Source organism: Vicugna pacos, chromosome 8 (genome assembly GCF_048564905.1).
Source record: "Vicugna pacos chromosome 8, VicPac4, whole genome shotgun sequence".
Lineage (NCBI taxonomy): Eukaryota > Metazoa > Chordata > Mammalia > Artiodactyla > Camelidae > Vicugna > Vicugna pacos.
The window spans coordinates 47,724,082-47,742,611 of NC_132994.1; the positions used below are offsets into that span (position 1 = coordinate 47,724,082).

The following is an 18,530-nucleotide window of genomic DNA, read 5'->3' on the forward strand; positions in this document are numbered from 1 at the left end:
AATATATCCTTGTCCATTATTTATTTTACAAGTAGTAGTTTGTAGCTCTTAATCCCTTACCCCTAACTCCTCCCCTTGTCTCCCCTCTCCCCCTGGTAACCACTAGTTTCTTCTCAATTCTTGAGAAAGCAGCCTGCTTTCATTGGTAAGGCTGTCCCTAGGCGCAAGAACAGTGTTGCTATGCCAGTGTAGAAGCAAATACCATGACTTCTTCCTCCATTTCCCAATAAAAGCCCTGTCACAACCTCAACCCTTAGCTCTGGCGTGATGGCTTTCCTTCACCCTTGGGCCTGTGTGCTAGTCAGCTGCATTTCTGTTTCTTTAGTAGGAGCGTTCAATCTCTCAGATCTGTATCCTCCACTGTGGAATGAGAGTCCTGGTCAGTTCAGTGACTACAGGGTGGAGAATGGAAAGCACATTATCGATCCCTGGGTGTACCCTGAGAGAATGGGGATGTATAAAATCCTCATGAACAAGACAGCCAGTTATTTTGAAAAATTTGCACCAGATAATGAACAAAATATTTTATGGGGATTGCCTTTGCAGCATGGCTGGCAATATACTACAGGTAAGAACGACTCTTGTTTTCATTCCAGTATAGCCAGGTTGTAACTGGGACTGGGACTCTGTGCATATCAGACTATGTTCTGAAAAACTGATTAGTTTACTTTTCCTCTTTTCTCCCATTACCATTATTTTTCTACTTCTCTTTTTCTTCCATAAATCCTTCTTTTGTGTGTTGCCTGTTTTGACTAGAAACTGCAATGGGACATATGGCATAGATGTTGAACAAAAGAGACTTCATATCTAACCTACTGGGCATCCTGCAAATATTTATTGAACTCCTACCAGGTGCCAGTCTTCATTCTAAGCACTGGGCAGAACAAAACTGTCGAGAAGATAAGCATTAAAGAACAGAAGATGATGTCAAATTAGTTGGAATGTCTTAAAGTTCCACTTGTGTTTACCTGTACATGGAAATGGAGACAGGCAAGGAGTGGCACCTTGTTCATGAGGCTGTTTCTCTGCAAATGGTTGCTTCCCTTGGAAAGTAAAGTGCACTCTAGGCTTTAGTTAGAATTTATGTTGCGGCAAAAGATTCATGAGTTACAGGATATTTAGGCTGACAGAGAAGCTCATGAAAGAGAGTAGTGTCTCCTTCATTCCACACTGATAACACCACCAATAAGTAAGTTTGTTCTATTCCGATGGAAAACACATAGGGAGAAGATTAAGGTTTATCTGAGGTCTGAGAAGGGGTCACGTACAGGAGCTACTGGAGATGGCCACTCATCCACGTTTGTCAGGGGATGTCTTGAGACTCAGACTGACTCCTGTTTTATCCAACGTCCCTCAGAATTGGAAAGATCGAGGTCCAGGAGACATCATTAATATATAGTCCACTGTGGGGGACATGCCAGTCTCAGGGGGCCTGGAGGCCAGCAGTAGATGGAGGCTGAGTGGGCTGATAGATTAATACCCTTCTTACTCTTTCATTACACTCACATATCATGATTAAGCCTGACTAAACTCATCTAATAATGGGCTTAGATGTTTCCAGCATTTTCTAAAAGCAGCTCTGGGGTTGGGGTAGATAAGTATTTGAGACAGTTTTCTTGTCATCAAAGGTGTTACAACACAATTGAAACAGAAAACAATAAATAACAACTCAAGTAAAAGTTAGAAGTGCAAAACAGGGGACACAGTAGAGTCAGCTGGAGTAATCAGATAAAAAAATGGATTTGAACTGAGACTTGAAATGTGGGCAGAATTTCACTGGGGAAAAAAGAAATGAAATCTATTAGAGAATAAAAGAATGAATGGAAACTGGTTCTCAGGCGTGGCTGCATCTTGAAAATAATTACCTAGCTTTTAAAAAACATCAGTGCAGAGGTCCACCACCAGAAATTCTATTCTAATAATGTGGAAAATTAAGCTAAAGACTTGAGCTTGGAAATAGCATGGCATAGGTACACGTGATTGAGTATAGGGTATCGTTCTTTGTGTGTGTGTGTGTGCAGTCTGAGAAATACTCGGTTAGGAAAATTCACACTCCTAATATTCATGCAGGTTAACAGATTCAACATTCTTTATCAATTATTGCTTTGAGAATGATCAGATTAGGAAGGCTGAGTGATGGAGAATAATGAGATGAAAAAGAAAAGAACTGAAGATATGAACGGAAAAGAGATGGCCAGAACTAACAAAAGAAAGAAGGAAGGTGATGAAATCATAGAGAAATGGAAGGAAAAGAAGGGAAGTGCGCAAGAAAAGGGGTAGAAACAAAAGTAGAAGATGCAACAGATGGGTCAGTAGAGGTGTGACAGCCAGGGAGCAACTGAAGAATCAAGGGAGAATGAATCTGATTTCTTCAGGCAGAAGTCAGGGAAAAGAGGACGTTAGCAGGAGTGGAGAGAAAAAATTGTAGATGAGTCCAGTAAAACACTGAAAAAGTGCAACAAAACAAAACAACTCTTCTGGGAGCATCAGCTGACAAGAGGAAGGAAATCAGAATCAGAAGGATGAACAAAAGATCAGAAAGAGGGATGGCAAAATGACACAAAATGAACATGAACAATCAGAGAGAGACTGAGAAAATATCAATTGTCATTTGTGAGGAAACGACTATACTCATTGGAAGAAACACTTTTCATGTTTTCTTTTATCACTTAACACAACCACCTTATGATGGTTGGTTATGATTAGTTAACATTAATATCCTCATTGTATAGATAAGGAAATTCAGGCATAAGTGATTATTTATTTAGCTAAAGTAAAGTTAGTAAATTACAGAGCAAGGTTTTGATTTGGACTCCAGGTTTCTTTCAATCTGTATGCATATTGCTTCTCTAAGTTTGAAGGGAAGTAGAAAAAGGAGTTGAAGAGAAAATGGTTACAAAAGCAAATAATATTCAAAACAGATCATTCAAAAGTAGAATATTGCGGTGATGTTAGATAGAAGAAGAGAAATTGGTTCTGTGATGGGAAATGAAGAGTAAAGAGTGATAGGAAGAGAAACGAGTCATCAGAAGATAAATGTGTGTGCGTCTTTGCAAACAAAATGCACCTAGGTAAGCGACAATTATAACCAGTTTCAAAATGTGCATAATAAATAATCTATGCATACTCTCTTTTCCAGGCAGATTAGTTGATCCCAGAGGAAGGACAGAATGTGGCTATGAAACTGGAGATCATTTGTGCATCTCTGCGTACAGTTGGTGGGCTGGTATGTTCCTTTAAATAGCAAAATAAGTAATAACCTCCCTCCACCAAATTATTCAACCTGACATCTTAGGGACAGAGAAAAACAAAAGCAGCACTATTCCTTTGTAAAAAGGAACCTACTTCATCTTATACCTTGTGGGCTTTATGTCACATTCTAGGATTTAATGGCCACCATCTCAATAATGATTCCTTCCGACACGTTTCACACAGGGACTGGGAAAACGACCTGCAAAGGACAATGGCCTCTAGACAACTAGAACTGGCAGTCAGGTGGGAGGTCCCACTGGTCAGAAGAGAAGAGTCTCCAGGATGGGGAAGGATGAGAAATGAGAGAACAAGAAAATACTACTTTTTTCTCATTTTGCTCAGACTAAATGTGTTTCATTTTGTAACTCGTAAACATGTCAGAGATTAATCTACCACAAATCATTCTATCCATCAGTAATCTAAGGCCTCAGACAGACATTCAATACCAAAACAGCCAGAAAGTATTTTCTAATTCCTTAATTTTATTTTGTGTTTTAGTAGCAAAACTAATTTACACACAATTTCTTAGAGCTATTTCTCAATAATTAGAGACAAAAGCATATTAAGTTTTACTTTCTTGAAGTGACACATATGACACCCACCTTTGCATATTTTTCTCATGTGATACCAATTGATTTTTTTCAAAGACTCACAAGTAGTCTTGGCCACAAATCCAGAATTCAGGGTTCTCCTTTCTCAGATTGACTTTGTAGTTTGCAGTATCAGCCTGCTACACTGGGGGCGCAGGGCTGTGTTCACAAATGCATGTCTACAATAATAAATGTGTTTCACCAATGGGAATCAGTATAATAAGCTTTACAGCCTACTAAACCACAATGTCTCAATCTGCTAGAATAGGTTATATTTAGAGAGAAATTTTAAAAATCTTAAAATTATTTTCAGTTTAATTATCCAAAGATCTATTATCAACACTTATCTAACATTTTTGCTTTAAAGACCTAATATAAGACAATGACTTTGTGACATCATGGTTGTACATTAAACTTGGTTAAAGAAAATACAAAATATTAACACTATAACTGCATTAAGATAATTTAGGAAAAAATGTCACATTTCATGGTAAAACCTCAGTGGTGGTGTAGCATTCTGTGCATAAGTAGATACCTTTCTTCCATTTTTATATCATTCTGTGAAAGAATGAGTTATTACCAAATTCATTAAAACTACTTTTTGTTTTAAAATATTGTCATCAACTACTTTAACCCATATTCTTTTATGATTGTAGGGTTATTGACAGAAGCATGTTGCAGTTTTCTGTATGATCCTTAGGGAGATTTTCAAATTTTTTGCAGTTACTTTTTTTTCATATGTTTCTGAATCTTTGAGTTTTTGCTTAATGGTTTACAGATTCCTTAAAAACATCCTCTATCACATTATTTAGCGCTCATGACAATAGTAAGTATTTTGCTTTTACAGATATGAATTACTTTCTATCTGCATTACCCTTCCTTGGTGCGGTTGATTCTGGCATAATGGGGATATCATCAGATCAAGTAACGCTTTCACCACCACCCACGGATCAGACGAAGTTTTGTCTTGATGTTTCTAGTTGTCAGTCATCCTTTCCTCAGACAATGAGCAAGTGGAATACCTTTTACAAGGTGCTTTTGTTAAGTTTTATAACTTATTCTCTTAGGAGGTGGTAAGAGTTCGGGTTTTTTTGTATAATAGTTTTTGTTTAGTTTTTAATGTGTATTATACAGTATAAAAAATCTAAATTTTTATGGAAGTTATAGTAATATCATTACATTACAGCAGGGCGTTGCATGTCATTAACACCCTCTGAACCAACATAGCATTAACACAAAATCTATCCACTCACCTCACCCTAAATAAACCATATGTAAATGTGAGAGCAGACAGGTTATCTCACTGGATGAAAAGATGACTCTGGTAAATTGAACCTTCAGGTCAACTGAAGGATAACACTTGGGAGAACTATAATTATTCAGTTGGTTTTAGAACAGTCAGTTAACTTATTTCAACTGAATTGATCAGTGATCATAAACTGGTAGAATTAAACAATTATATGGCAATCAAAACTAAATATTCAATGACCAAAATAAAATACATTGTTTAAGCATAGACATGGGCCAAAATCAATGCAAAAAGATAGAGTTGCTAGTTCTATAAATTATTAGCTCATTATTTTAAGTATGATTAAATTAAATATTCTAGTATTTTTCATCTTTTCTTAATCTTAAACTTTTGTGGTAAGTTCAACTAAGGTAACAGAAGAACAATTGATAAACAAAAAATAACGTTCTCTTGGCCAGTATAAAATATGGACTTACGGGAAAACATGTGAAATTCATCTGTTTCATAAATGCATTTAATATTACTACTGACAATAGATCATTATTATAGTCTTTACAGGGTGTTAGTCACTGATGGCTTAAATTAATCCATAGAAAAAATTTCTCCTCTCATGTAGAATGTTGCTAAATTGTAAATGTGAACAAAATTAAACTGTAGGGAGAGAAATTGTTATAGCTGTTCAAACATTAATTTCTTCTCTTTGCTATAGCATTTGCAGTTAACGTCTAGTAGCTTTGATGACTTATTGAAGTACTTATGGGACGCACATACCTCAAGCTTGAAAGATGTCTACAAAGTTTTTGAAGATAGGTAATTTTTTGTCTTATTTATTGTTTTTTATCCTTCTACAGTGACTATCAATCTTCCTATTAAATATTATATTTAATCATCGAGGATTTTTATGAAAAGGTATAAATGTTTTAGTATGATCAGGCTTAAAATGTGTTTTATGAAGAATGGGCAAAAATTTGAGGGAAAAACCCTGTAACAACCTACCAGCTAACCAACCAACAAACAAAACATGCAACCAATTTGTCTCTAATGAAAAAAAATTATCTATGTTAATTTTATCATAGGCACATAATCTGATAGGCACATACTTGGGGCAAAAAATCAACTAGCATCAGGATTACCACACAAAATAGCCTAGAAGATTATCAAGCCACTCCACAGGCACACCTAGATGTGAAGCTGTAAAAATGATTTGTGCTAAGATGTGAATAGCACTGTATTAGTCAGTGTTCTCCAGAGATACAGGCCCATAGGCAATGATAGGTAGATACATAGATAGGTAGGTAGACAGATAGATATGCATTGTAAGGAATTGGCTCCTATGACTATGGAGGATGACAAATCCATAATTTGCAAAGCCAATGTCAAGTTTAAGCAAAAAGCCTGTAACTGCTGTAGTACCAGGAAGAGCCTACGTCCCAGTTTGAGAGCCATCAGGAAGGAGAATTCTCTCTTATTCACAGGAAGATTAACTTTTTGTCCTCTTCAGCCTTTCAACTGATTGAATGAGGCCCATCCACATAATGGAGGGCAAGCTGCTTTACTCAGTCTATTGCTTTAAATGTTAATATCTTCCAATAACACCCTCACTGAAGCACCCCAAATAATGTTTGACCAAATATCTGGGCACCCTGTGGCCCAGTCAAGTTGGTGCATGAAATCAACAATCATAGGCTCTGTCTAGGGGGTGGAGTCAACCAGCAAGAGTGACATATGGGATAGAAATCTGCGTATAGTTTAAAACATGGACAGCAACAACAAAAAATCAGGGCTCATTGGTATTGTAAAAGTAAATTTGTAAATCCAGCAAGAATGTCGGGTACCTCTTAGACCATTCGTTGTTGTCTTGCTCACAGATGCCGTCATCCATCCAGTGAGGTAAATAAATAACCTGTTCACAGATTCACAGCATGTTTCCTCCCCTAGTTATGGCTTCAACAACTTACTGGTATTAAGTTGGGCAATTCAAACAGCGATAAACTCAGTTTTCTCATCTTTGAACCTGTAATAATAACAGTACATGCTACATCGGATAATTTGGGGGATTAAATGATACATCAATTCATCGTGCTTAACATGCCTTTGGCACATAAGCAGCATTCAATATAAAGTAACTATTATCGTCACAACAAGAGTCAGTAGAGGGCAGTTGTGGAGAACATGAGCTTTTTGAAAGCCAAATTGCTAGAGTTTAAATCCTGACTCTGCAATTAGGAATGTGGCCCTGTATTGCATCCAGTTCTTCACACAGTCAACAGCCATTGAATGTCAGTGTCACATGGCAGTAAGCATTTATTGCTCACTGTCTGAGGCTTGGCTGGGCAGCTCTGCTGATCCTTCCTGAGCACACAGAGTGTTGGCTGATTTTGACTGGCTCCACGAGGTGGGTGGGGAAGCTTGGCTCTGCTCCACTTTTCTCTCCCTCTCCGTCAGGCAAGCCTGGGTGTTTTCCACTGTGATGACAGAATGGCAAGAGACTTGAGAAACCAAATGTGAAAATGCATGTTAAACTTATGGTGTGTCAAGTGGGCTAATATTGGCCAAATCAAATCTTATGGCTGAGCCAGGGGTGGGAAATTATACATCCTCTCTTCCCCTGCCATATTCCACTGTAGCAGGGAAGGGGCACTGGAAAATGACACGCCAAAAAAATAGAGAGGAGTGCTGAAGTCGTGACTAAGAAGAGCCAGGTGCTTGTAAGGAACTCTGCTGGGGAGACGCCAAGCCTGTACTTAACTAGGATTCGGGGTGATGAGTGCTCTAATGATACCATGTAGGGGAGCAGAGGACAGGGAATTGATTCTGGGGGACATAGAGAGTATTGAAGAATTGAGGCCCTATTTGCAGTCTGCTTCAGCCTGGGGACCTTCCTTGAAATCTCATGCATAGTTACTTTAGGTAAAAAATATACTAGGAGTTGTTTATTCACACGAGACAAAACTGAGCTCTGTGTAGTCTACATATACTTAAGTCAAACTCTGTGGTCCTGGATGGTCAGATTGGCTGGTACATGTCCATGGTTTATGTTTTTAAATGTTTCAAATTAAAATGAGCCTTTAAGGGTGTATTTTTCTTTCTCTTTGACCACATCTTAACTGACTTATTGGTTGAATTTTTCAATAACCCATTCAGCTGAACAACGTGAAAGGCTTCCATTAAATTCCACTTGTGCTCATATGCCCTCTGTGTCTTGACCTGGTGCCCTCATTCCTTTCCTCGTCTCCTCATGTTGCTGACTCCCTTGTAATTTGTTTAATCCACTGTTAATAGGGTTAGTTGGCCATTGGTCAAAATCCTTATGAATTCACATTGCTGTTACTCCTTAGTTCATTGTCAGCTGTGATGTGACTAAAGGCAATCAGCTGTGAATCCGAACCAGACTCTTCTCTCATCAAGCGTTCACTGTACCCAGTCTTCTACTTCTGGGTGTGGGAGGCAGGGAGAAGCCCATGTGTACGGGAGCCAAACACAGCAAGTTTTCTCCTCTGGCTTATGTTACGGATTAACACTGAGAAACATAATGCAAGCATTTTCTACTTATTAGACCCTCCATATGCACTGTACTGTGGAAACAGAGAAATTATAACATAACCTAATTTATAAAAATTTCAATATAATCTAGTGAGAAAACAAAATTTTTAATGTATGAGTGATATAGTGCTTTGGGAATATAGAGAAAGAGGAAATAGTTGATTCCACCTCAGCTGGGCTGGAGAAGTCTGTGAAGGAGGTGACATCTATGAGGAGACTTAAAAGAGAACATAGCTGGTGAGGAAGGCGTGGAGTAGACAACGTTTCAAGGGGAGTAACTGTCAAAACCTGCAAGTTCTTTTGCATGCTTAGACCAGAGGGGGACAGGAGCTGTGAATTATATAGTTATAAAACTATTTATTACACTCTTAACCTTTCCAGTGTAATAATTTGTTCCCTAAATAGGTGAGAGGGTTTGGCTACCGCGGAGGCTCCACTAGGAAAAAAGCACTTATTTGGAAAATCAGACAAGAACATCAGACATCTTTCTCTCTAGGATACTCAGTGTTTTGGGGCTTTCTGACTTCAAGAATTGTCGGAGCCAGCCGACAATCGATCAGGTCCAGAAACCTGTGCTACAGGACTGAGAAAAGAAAAGACGTAACAAAGAGACAACAAGACAAGAAAAGTTGGGGTTGAGAGGGTCTCACTCTAGCCCGCAAGACGCTAGGTCAAGAGTGGACGACGAGTTTATTTCTTGCAGTTAATTTATATGATTTTAACCCATTAGCTCATACATTCCTGCCTGTAGGCAAAGGTATTGTTTTAAGGCGTGTACTAAAACCATTAACTTGTATATTGTTACAGACATCATTATTGTTTACAGTTCTTGTAAAACTAAGATTTAGAGTTCCTGGAACCAAGATGATAAGCTAAGACATTGTTCCTCTAGGCTAACATCGTGATTCGTGTATATTTAGCTCAGGTGATTGTTCTCTAAAAAGATTACTGATTTGTGTGCCGATTGTATCTCTCCCTCTGAAGGTCCTTTGTGACTTAGTAGCTCAAGGATATTTCCTCAGGCATAGGCGCATCTGGTGCATTCTTTAGTAAAAGGGGTGGCGGGACAGAGATTGTTCTGACTCAATTGACCTTTGAGCCGGGCGCCCCGCACTGTGGGAGTTTAGGCCCAACCTTTGTGCTCGGCAGCCTCAATCTCAGAGCCTGGCGCCCTGCACTTTGGGGTTTTACGCCCAAGTTTTGTGCTCGGCAGCCCTCCATCACGAGCGGCTCCCCGCAAAGAATCAATAGTTTACAAAGGATGTCCGAGTTTAGGAAGAATTTTGTCTTGGAACATTTGATTTTTATCTGCATATTTCTAGTCCTCAGTTATGGTCTAACATCTGGTTATTATATGATTTCCAACTGTAAGGTATCTGATTAAAAGAGATACTCACTCAAAGTAAAATATAAACAATTGATGGGATGATCCTTTCCAAATTTAAAACTTTTAATTATCTACATATCTTCAAAGGTAGGTCCTCAAACCATCACATCCTAAAACTAAAAACTACATTCTTAGTTTGTCAGCAGAAAGTGATCTTTTCCAGAAAACAATGAGGCTGAAATTCCGAGTGGACTAATTATAATGGTACATGTTTCCACTCGTCTTTTAGGTTGGAATATTATTCTGAACCAGAAGCAGATTTTGGAAGAGATTGGTGTGTGGCTGTGGACTATCTAGCTACATCCCTCTTTCCTACAACGTTTATTAGAGTGTCTGAGTTCCAGAAGGCCCTGCCACCACGAGTGCTTGTCAGTGGGGATAAAGCCCCCTTCATCAGCAACTTTACCGCCCTTCAGAACACAGTCCTGCTTGGTCTAAATCTTCTTCACAAAGTGGATAACGCTACAGGTAAGAGCCTTATAAACAATACCTTAAAGAAAATCAGTATCTCTTTGAACGAAGGAGGGAATAATGATTATATCAGAGGTATGTATTGCTATAACACATACTCTCAAAGAAAGTCATGATTTCTTGCAGATATCCATCCCGCACATTTTGGTCCTTCCACTCATGGGTTGTCCTCTCTAATGGGTTCCATTGGGCAGCATCCCACAGTCCTGCAATCCTTGCAACTAACCCTATTTTCTTGAGACCAAAGAAAGAATCCAGAGGCAGCAATGGAGACATCAGCAATTTATTGGACAGGGAATCTTACAAGTCAGAGGCAAAGGTCCTAGAGTGATACCCCACCGTGGATAGCCAATGGCAATCTTTGCTACACAGGGGAGGAGGGGGCTGTCAGTTATAGGGGGCATGGTGTCCAAAGGGCTCTTTGGTTGCCAGGGGGACTGCTGGAACACTCCCTGCCCTCCTTCCCCCTCCCCTCCAGATCTTTGGGTTAGCAACCATTGTGAGGGCTGCTTGTTTCCTGTTGATAACAAACATACATGAGCCATCCTGGTCCAAGGGCTAGAACAATCCTCAGCTGGGAGTAGGGCTGATCATGTAGGCAGTTACTGATTAAAGTTTCAGCCCTTGATGGGGAGACAGTTATGCACATAAGGTAAGGGTAAGGCCGGGTCAGGTCAGGCAGGGGATGTACAGATAGCAAGAGAGCAGCCATATAGGTCCTTGTTGACCCACAAAGCTACCAGATTGCTTCAGGTCTACTTTTTTCATCTCCAAACCCAGATACATGCTTTTTGTAGTTGTTTTCTTTTACCTTAGTATCACTCTTAAATTTAGAAAAAAATAAAGGAATCTCAAAAGAAAACCTGCCACAGTTAATGAAAAAACTAGCAAATTGACATATGTGAGTTCCCTCTATTCAGCCTTCGTAGTCTGGCAGAAGTATTCTGCTCCAGCCCCTCAATTGTAGGGTTTCCTACCAGAGTGAAAAACAGAAGGAATCTTTAATTGCAAGTTTGCAGTACCATATCATACTAATTTTCCAGACATGCTCTAAATGCAGTGAATCAAAGTTAAAACATAATTAAAATATTAGTATTTTTGTACTAATATAAATAAAATAGAAACAGACTCACAGACATAGAAAATAAACTTGTGGTTACCAGAAGAGGAAAGGGAAAGATGGAGGGCTAAATTGGGAGTTAGGATTTGCAGATACTAACTACTATATATAAAATAGATAAATAGCAAGGTCCTACAGTATAGCATGGGGAACTATACTCAATACCTTTTAATAGCCTATAATGAAAAAGAATATGAAAAGGATTTATTTATATGTGTATAACTGAACACTATGCTGTATACCAGAAATTAACACAACATTGTAAACTGACTGTACTTCAACTTTTAAAAATTGACATTTTTAAAACAAAAAAGAATCTGAAAGATTTAAAAGACATAAAACAAAGTAATCGACAGATGACTGGATAAAGAAGATGTGGTATATTTATACAATGGAATACTATTCAGCCATAAAAACTGACAACCTAATGCTATTTGCAGCAACATGGATATTCCTGGAGAATGTCATTCTAAGTGAAGTAAGCCAGAAAGAGAAAGGAAAATACCATATGAGATCACTCATATGTGGAATCTAAAAAAAAAAAAAAACCAAAACATAAATACAAAACAGAAACAGACTCATAGACATAGAATACAAACTTGTGGTTGCCAAGGGGGCAGGGGGTGGGAAGGGAAAGACTGGGATTTCAAAATGTAGAACAGATAAACAAGATTATACTGTATAGCACAGGGAAATATATACAAGATCTTATGGTAGCTCACAGAGAAAAAAATGTGACAATGAATAGATATATGTTCATGTATAACTGAAAAATTGTGCTCTATACTGGAATTTGACACAATATGATAAAATGATTATAACTCAATAAAAAAATGTTAAAAAAAACCCAAAGTAAACGTCAAATATATGTTTTTAAAATCTTATTTGCATTAGGTTTAGTTACAAATAAACCCAAACACCTCAGGGCTTCCTGCAATTGAAGTTTCTTCCTGCTGCAGTAATGGTTCCAGGGCAGTGTATTCAGTCATGGTATCTTTCCTTCACACAAGGAGGAGCAGACTGAAGATCCTTCCATCTGTAGTCCTTCCAGCCCCTGGCCTTTATATTACCTACATCTCACCAGCAGAAAAATACTATAGTGTTGGAGACAGCCTGGACACTCCTCTCACTTCCTCCTATACTCTATTGGTATGAGACAGTCATATTGTCCCAAGTCTGGGTGCAAGGGGTTAAGGAATTAAATGGCTGCCGACGAACCACTCTTGGGTGACAAATCTACACCATGAAAGGAGATGTCTGAATTTTGGGAGTCACCTAGCCATCTCTGACAAATTATTATATAGCATGATTGTTTTCTAGACCTGGATCCTATAAGCTGGCTCTTTCCTGTTCGGATGTAAAGGGTAAAGAACTGAGTTGAGTTGGAAGGTCTTGAAAGCTTGGAAGGCCCATACTACCAGATTTTATTACTGAGATTTAGCTTTGGATTTAATATGTGGTTTTGAGTTGCTTTCACAAGAAAAAAATTGGAGATTAAATGTTGGAAACTACTGATTAAAAGAAAGTGACCTTGATAGCATAATTGTGTAGGTATCACATAACAAGGCATTTACTATTATCTAGTCACTATTCCCGGCCAACCATTCCTCATGCTCCCAGTGACACACAGAATTCAGTCATAGTGACAAAGGCCATAGGATTTTCAAATAAGTAGAGAACAGAGAAAAAAGATATATAAGAAGCAAACAATTGGTAAAATACAAACATTGATATTTAAAAATGAGCATTTTAAATTAATTCAATAGAAATACACATTTACATTCTCAAAAATCCTTTCAAGATATCATTTAACTAGAGGCAGGGGTATAGCTCAGTAGTAGAGCATGTGCTTAGCATGCACAGGGTCCTGGGTTCAATCCCCAGTAACTCTATTTAAAAAAAAAAAAACTATCATTTAACTACTTTTTAGTCTCTTGAAATGTTTTATGATGCTTTTCACAAGGAACCTGAGTTAAATTCATTGAATAAATAAATAAAATCAAGTGTTTCGGGCTTCAGGTAAGCTCTTTAACATTTCTATGGATGATAAGAATTGACATGGAGTTTTTTATTTCCTTTATTTGGTTTTGTTTATAAAAATATTTATTTATTTATTTATTTATTTTTGTTTTAGTTTTGTTTTGTGGGGACATAATTAGGTTTATTGACCCAGGACCTCATGCATGCTAAGCATGTACTCTACCACTGAGCTGTGTCCTTCCCCGGAGTTGTTTTTGTTTTGTTTTGTTTTTATTTTTTTTAAATAGTTTTTATTGAGTCATAGACATTTTATAATGTTGTGTCAAATTCCAGTGTAGAGCACAATTTTTCAGTTATACATGAACATGCATATATTCATTGTCACATTTTTTTTCGCTGTGAGCTACCATAAGATCTTGTATATATTTCCCTATGCTATACAGTAATAATTTTATTTATGTGTTCTACATATGCCTGTCAGTATGTACAAATTTTGAACTCCCAGTCTATCACTTCCCACCCCCCTCCCCTTGGCAACCACAAGTTTGTATTCTATGTCTATGAGTCTGTTTCTGCTTTGTATTTATGTTCTTTTTTTTTTCAGATTCCACATATGAGTGATCTCATATGGTATTTTCCTTTCTCTTTCTGGCTTACTTCACATAGAATGACATTCTTCAGGAGCAACCATGTTGCTGCAAATGATGTTAGGTTGTTGGTTTTTATGGCTGAATAGTATTCCATTGTATAAATATACCACATCTTCTTTATCCAGTCATCTGTTTATGGACATTTAGTCTGTTTCCATGTCTTGGCTATTGTAAATAGTGCTGCTATGAACATTGGGGTCCCCTGGAGTGTTTAATTTCTAATTAAGTAAATACTCAACAGCCTCTCCATCTACAGTGTTATCAGCTTTTAAATCTTTATTCCACATATTCTAACAATAGAGAGCTCATATTAAAGTTGAAAAATAATATTAGGTAATAAATAAGTAGAAAACAGAAAACTTGCATAGGTTTTATGCTTTTTTCCACGGGTGATATTTAAAATGAAGACCAAGTGAAGTTTCAAAACTGTCAGAAGCTGGATTCATGGTAATATAATTCAAAGTGCTTTGAAAATTTCTTGAATTCAATGATTCAAGCCTAAGGTCAGCTAACTCCTTTCCTGCTCCCATCCTAACCAAGAAGATCATTGGCTCATCCTCTCCCACTGCAGTTACTGCCACCTGTTCTTTCTTGTATGGGGACCATTGTTCGCTGAAGTGCGATGTGTGAAGAGGTGGGTGAAAATGAGCCTGGGCATCTCAAAAGCTTCAGTTCCGATGGAAACGTTAGGGGCTCCTGAACTCACCTGCTTCCATGGACACACTGAATCTAGAGCTATATACGAAATAATTCTCTCTGGAAGAAATCCGGAAACTAGCTGAGTGACTCCTACACATCAGATGAATGAGGGGGAAAACAAACAAAACAAAAATACACACCTAAACAAGACAGAGGAGCTGCAGCACAGTCTTGCCACAAACCCCACCCCTGGCACAATGACACACATTGGAAGGGATCTCAGAACTCCCACTTTTTCCATGAGTAGTGAAGGGTCGGGTTCCTACATCTGACATCACAACTTTTAAGACTTCCACCTGAGAGACGGGGCCCTGAAACATCTATCTTTGAAAAGCAACAGGGCTTGCATCCATGGGACCCACATGACTAAAGTGAACTAAGAGACACTTCTTACTCAGCTTGTGCAAACTCACTGTGGCAAACACATCAGAGACAAGGGCAGAGGCAGCAGACTGAAACGTGCCCAGTCTTTCCATGAAAGAGACCTCTTTGCTTATCATAAAGCTGCAAACTGAGGGGCAGGCTTCTAATTTAACACACATCAAGGGGCTGGTTACAATATTCTTCAGAGACTGGGGACCCAGTGGGTGCCATCTTCACACTCTTCCCCAGCCTCACTCAAGTTGCTGATATCTCCTGGAAAGGAGCTTGCGTCCCCATCTAGTGCCCCCATTTTTTTTTTAACAGCCTCTGCGGGGGATACCTCTTGAATGCCTGGCTTTGTTTCCCAGGAGAGCTTAAGTTCATGGGTCCCACAGGACTGTAACAACAAAAAGCTGTTGCCTGACAGTCCAGCTTACAATCAGCCTACATCTTGGTACTAACTGAGATCCTCCCCTTTGGCACACTGACAGGTCTTGGCACACCCTCAATTATGGGGAGCCTCTAAGAATAAAAACCTGCTTGGACTATCACAAAGGATAGGGAAACAACCAATAGTTGAGGCAGGATTGAATGATGAATTTCATCTCCTACATGAGGCTACTCCTTTAAGAGAGGGAACAGTGGCTGTTTTATATAATGCATAGAAATCAACACAGAAAGTCCAGAAAAATGAAGAAAAAAGGAACAATTTTCAAGTGAAAGCATAAGATAATGCCTCAGGAAAAAGTCCCTAATGAAACAAAGATAAGTGATTACCTGATGAAGAGTTCAAAGTAATTGTCCTGGAGATGCTCACCGAGAGCAGAACAATGCATGAACAAAGTAAAAATTTCAACGCAGAGATAGAAAATATGACAAAGTATCAGACGGAAATCACAGAGCTGAAGAACAACAACTGAACTGAAAAATTGAGCAGAGGGTTTCAGCAACAGACTGTTGAAGTGGAAGAAAAGATAAATGAACTCAAAGACAGGGTGGTGAAATTCATCCAATTAAAGAAGCAAAAAGGGAAAAAGAGTGAAAGTAGCTTAAAGGACTTATGGAACAACATCAAGTAGTCCAATATTTGCATTATATGAGTCCCAGAAAGAGAAGAGAGAGAGAAAAGGGCATAAACTTTATTTGAAGAAATAACAGCTGAAAACTTGTTTAACCTGGGGGAAAAAACAGACATTCAGATCTAGGAAGCCCAGAGAGTTCCAAATAATAAGAGCCTAAAGAGACCCACATCAAGACACATTATAATTAAATTTGTAAAAGTTAAAGACAAGAAGAGAATCTTAAAAGCAACAGAAGAAAAACAACTTGTTATGTTCAAGGGAACCTTCATAAGACTGTCAGCAGATTTTTCAGCAGGAGCTTTGCAGTCCAGATGAAGTGGCAAAACATATTCAGTGTTGAGAGGAAAAAGTTGTTCTCTACCTGGCAAAGGTGTTTGCCAGCATTGAAGGAGAGAAAGAGTTTTGTGCACAAGCAAAAGGTGGATTTCAGCACCACTAAAGCAGTCTTACAAGAAATGGTAAAAGACTTTTTAAGCTGAAATAAAGGGTGCTAATTAGTAATAGAAAAACATAAAATATAAATCTCATTGATAAAGGTGAAATACAGTTAAATTCAGAATAATTTAATTTTATAATGGTGGTAATTCATATATAAATCTAGTATGAAAGTTAAAAGACTAAACTAGTAAAAATAACTATAATAACAATTATTTGTTAACAGGTACACAAGACAAAAGATGTCAATTGTGACATTGAAAGCATTAAATTTGGGAGGGGGTGTGAGAGTAAAAATGTAGAACTTTATGATGTGTTCAAACTAAGTTGTAGACTGAGAGTAGACTGTTATAAATACGACTGGGATCATCACCAGTTGTGGGTTCTGGCCAGCAGAAGTCCTGCCGAGACGTAATGAATTACTCAAGGCTCTGTGGAAAAGTCAAGAGAACGAGAGGGAGTCAGGAGCCAACTCCATGAGCCTCTCAAATCTCCCATATTTATTGAGTACAGTCAAAGGAGGAATGCAGGAATTTAGGGAAGGACAGAGTGGGATCACAGTGAGTACAAAGGCTTTGTTTATTGTTGGTGTTTGGCTCAAGGTCAGGGGACCCTTTTTGGTGAATCATGTTCATGTTGAGCCTTTCAGCTTATCAGGGCGGAACGTATGAGAATCAGCTGCTTAACAACTTGGACTCAGTAGGCTGTCTTAGGTTGCCCACCTCAGGGGATCTTACCCGTCATTGGCTAGCCAGCCTTCTCACCTCTGAGTCTGCAGCTTTTTATAAGTTGTTTACCATTCCAGCTCAAAGCTGTTTTGGGAATAGAAGACTAACAGCAGGCACGCCCAGCGTTTATAGCCGGGGGGCCTGGGTCATTGCTAAAACCTCAAGGAAGTTACTAAGCACATCTTCTTTAAGGAGATAAGCGGCTGGGATCTGTTACAATTTGTTAACCCAATCATGGGTTCCCACATATAACATATTTTATGTAAGACTCATGGTAACCACAAGCCAAAATCTATAGTAGATACAAAAATGGTTAAGAGACAGGAATCTAAGCATACCACTCCAGAAAATCATCAAATCACAAAGAAAGAGAGCAAGAGAAGAAAGGCACAAAGGTATCATAAAACAACCAGGAAACAATGGAAAAAATGGCAGTAGTCCAAGCCTATCAATAATTACTTTAACTGCCAATGGACTAAATTCTCCAATCAAAAGACAGAGTGGCTGAATGGATTAAAAAATAAGACCCAGCTCTATACTGCCTACAATATACTGACTTCAGCTTTAAGGGCACTCAGACTTCAAGTGAAAGGATGGAAAAAGATATTCCACGCAAATGGAAATCAAAAGAAAGCTGAGTTAACTATACTTATATCAGGCAAAATAGACTTTAAGACAAACACTGTAATAAGACAAACACTGTAATATCATTATTATATAATGATAAAGGGTCAATCCCACAGGAGGATATAATACTTATAAGTATTTACGCACCAAACCTAAGAGTACCTAAATATATAAAGCACATATCAACAGATCTAAAGGGAGAAATAAACAGCAAAACAATAAAACTAAGGGACTTCAACACACAACTTTTATCAATGGATAGATCATCCAGAGAGAAAATCCATAAGGAAACATCTAGGATCAAAGAGTATTTTGGAGATTATCAGAGTTGGCAAACCACTGACCCAAGAATGG

The 18,530-nt window shown here is 38.3% G+C and overlaps 1 protein-coding gene across 5 annotated transcripts in view; it reads left to right on the forward strand.

The window, feature by feature from the left end:
- Positions 1-265: 265 nt before the first annotated feature.
- The window catches only part of C8H6orf58 (chromosome 8 C6orf58 homolog), a 108,828-nt gene continuing 90,563 nt past the window's right edge, over positions 266-18,530 (forward strand). For all 5 annotated transcript variants that reach the window (XR_012074988.1, XM_072965852.1, XM_031680080.2 and 2 more), the window contains exons 1-5: positions 266-568; positions 3,140-3,226; positions 4,690-4,874; positions 5,801-5,901; positions 10,251-10,489. Coding sequence is in view for 4 of the 5 variants with exons in the window: in XM_072965852.1 (XP_072821953.1) it covers positions 268-568; positions 3,140-3,226; positions 4,690-4,874; positions 5,801-5,901; positions 10,251-10,489 (913 nt within the window). In the remaining variant the exon portion in view is untranslated. The remainder of the gene's footprint in view (positions 569-3,139; positions 3,227-4,689; positions 4,875-5,800; positions 5,902-10,250; positions 10,490-18,530) is intronic.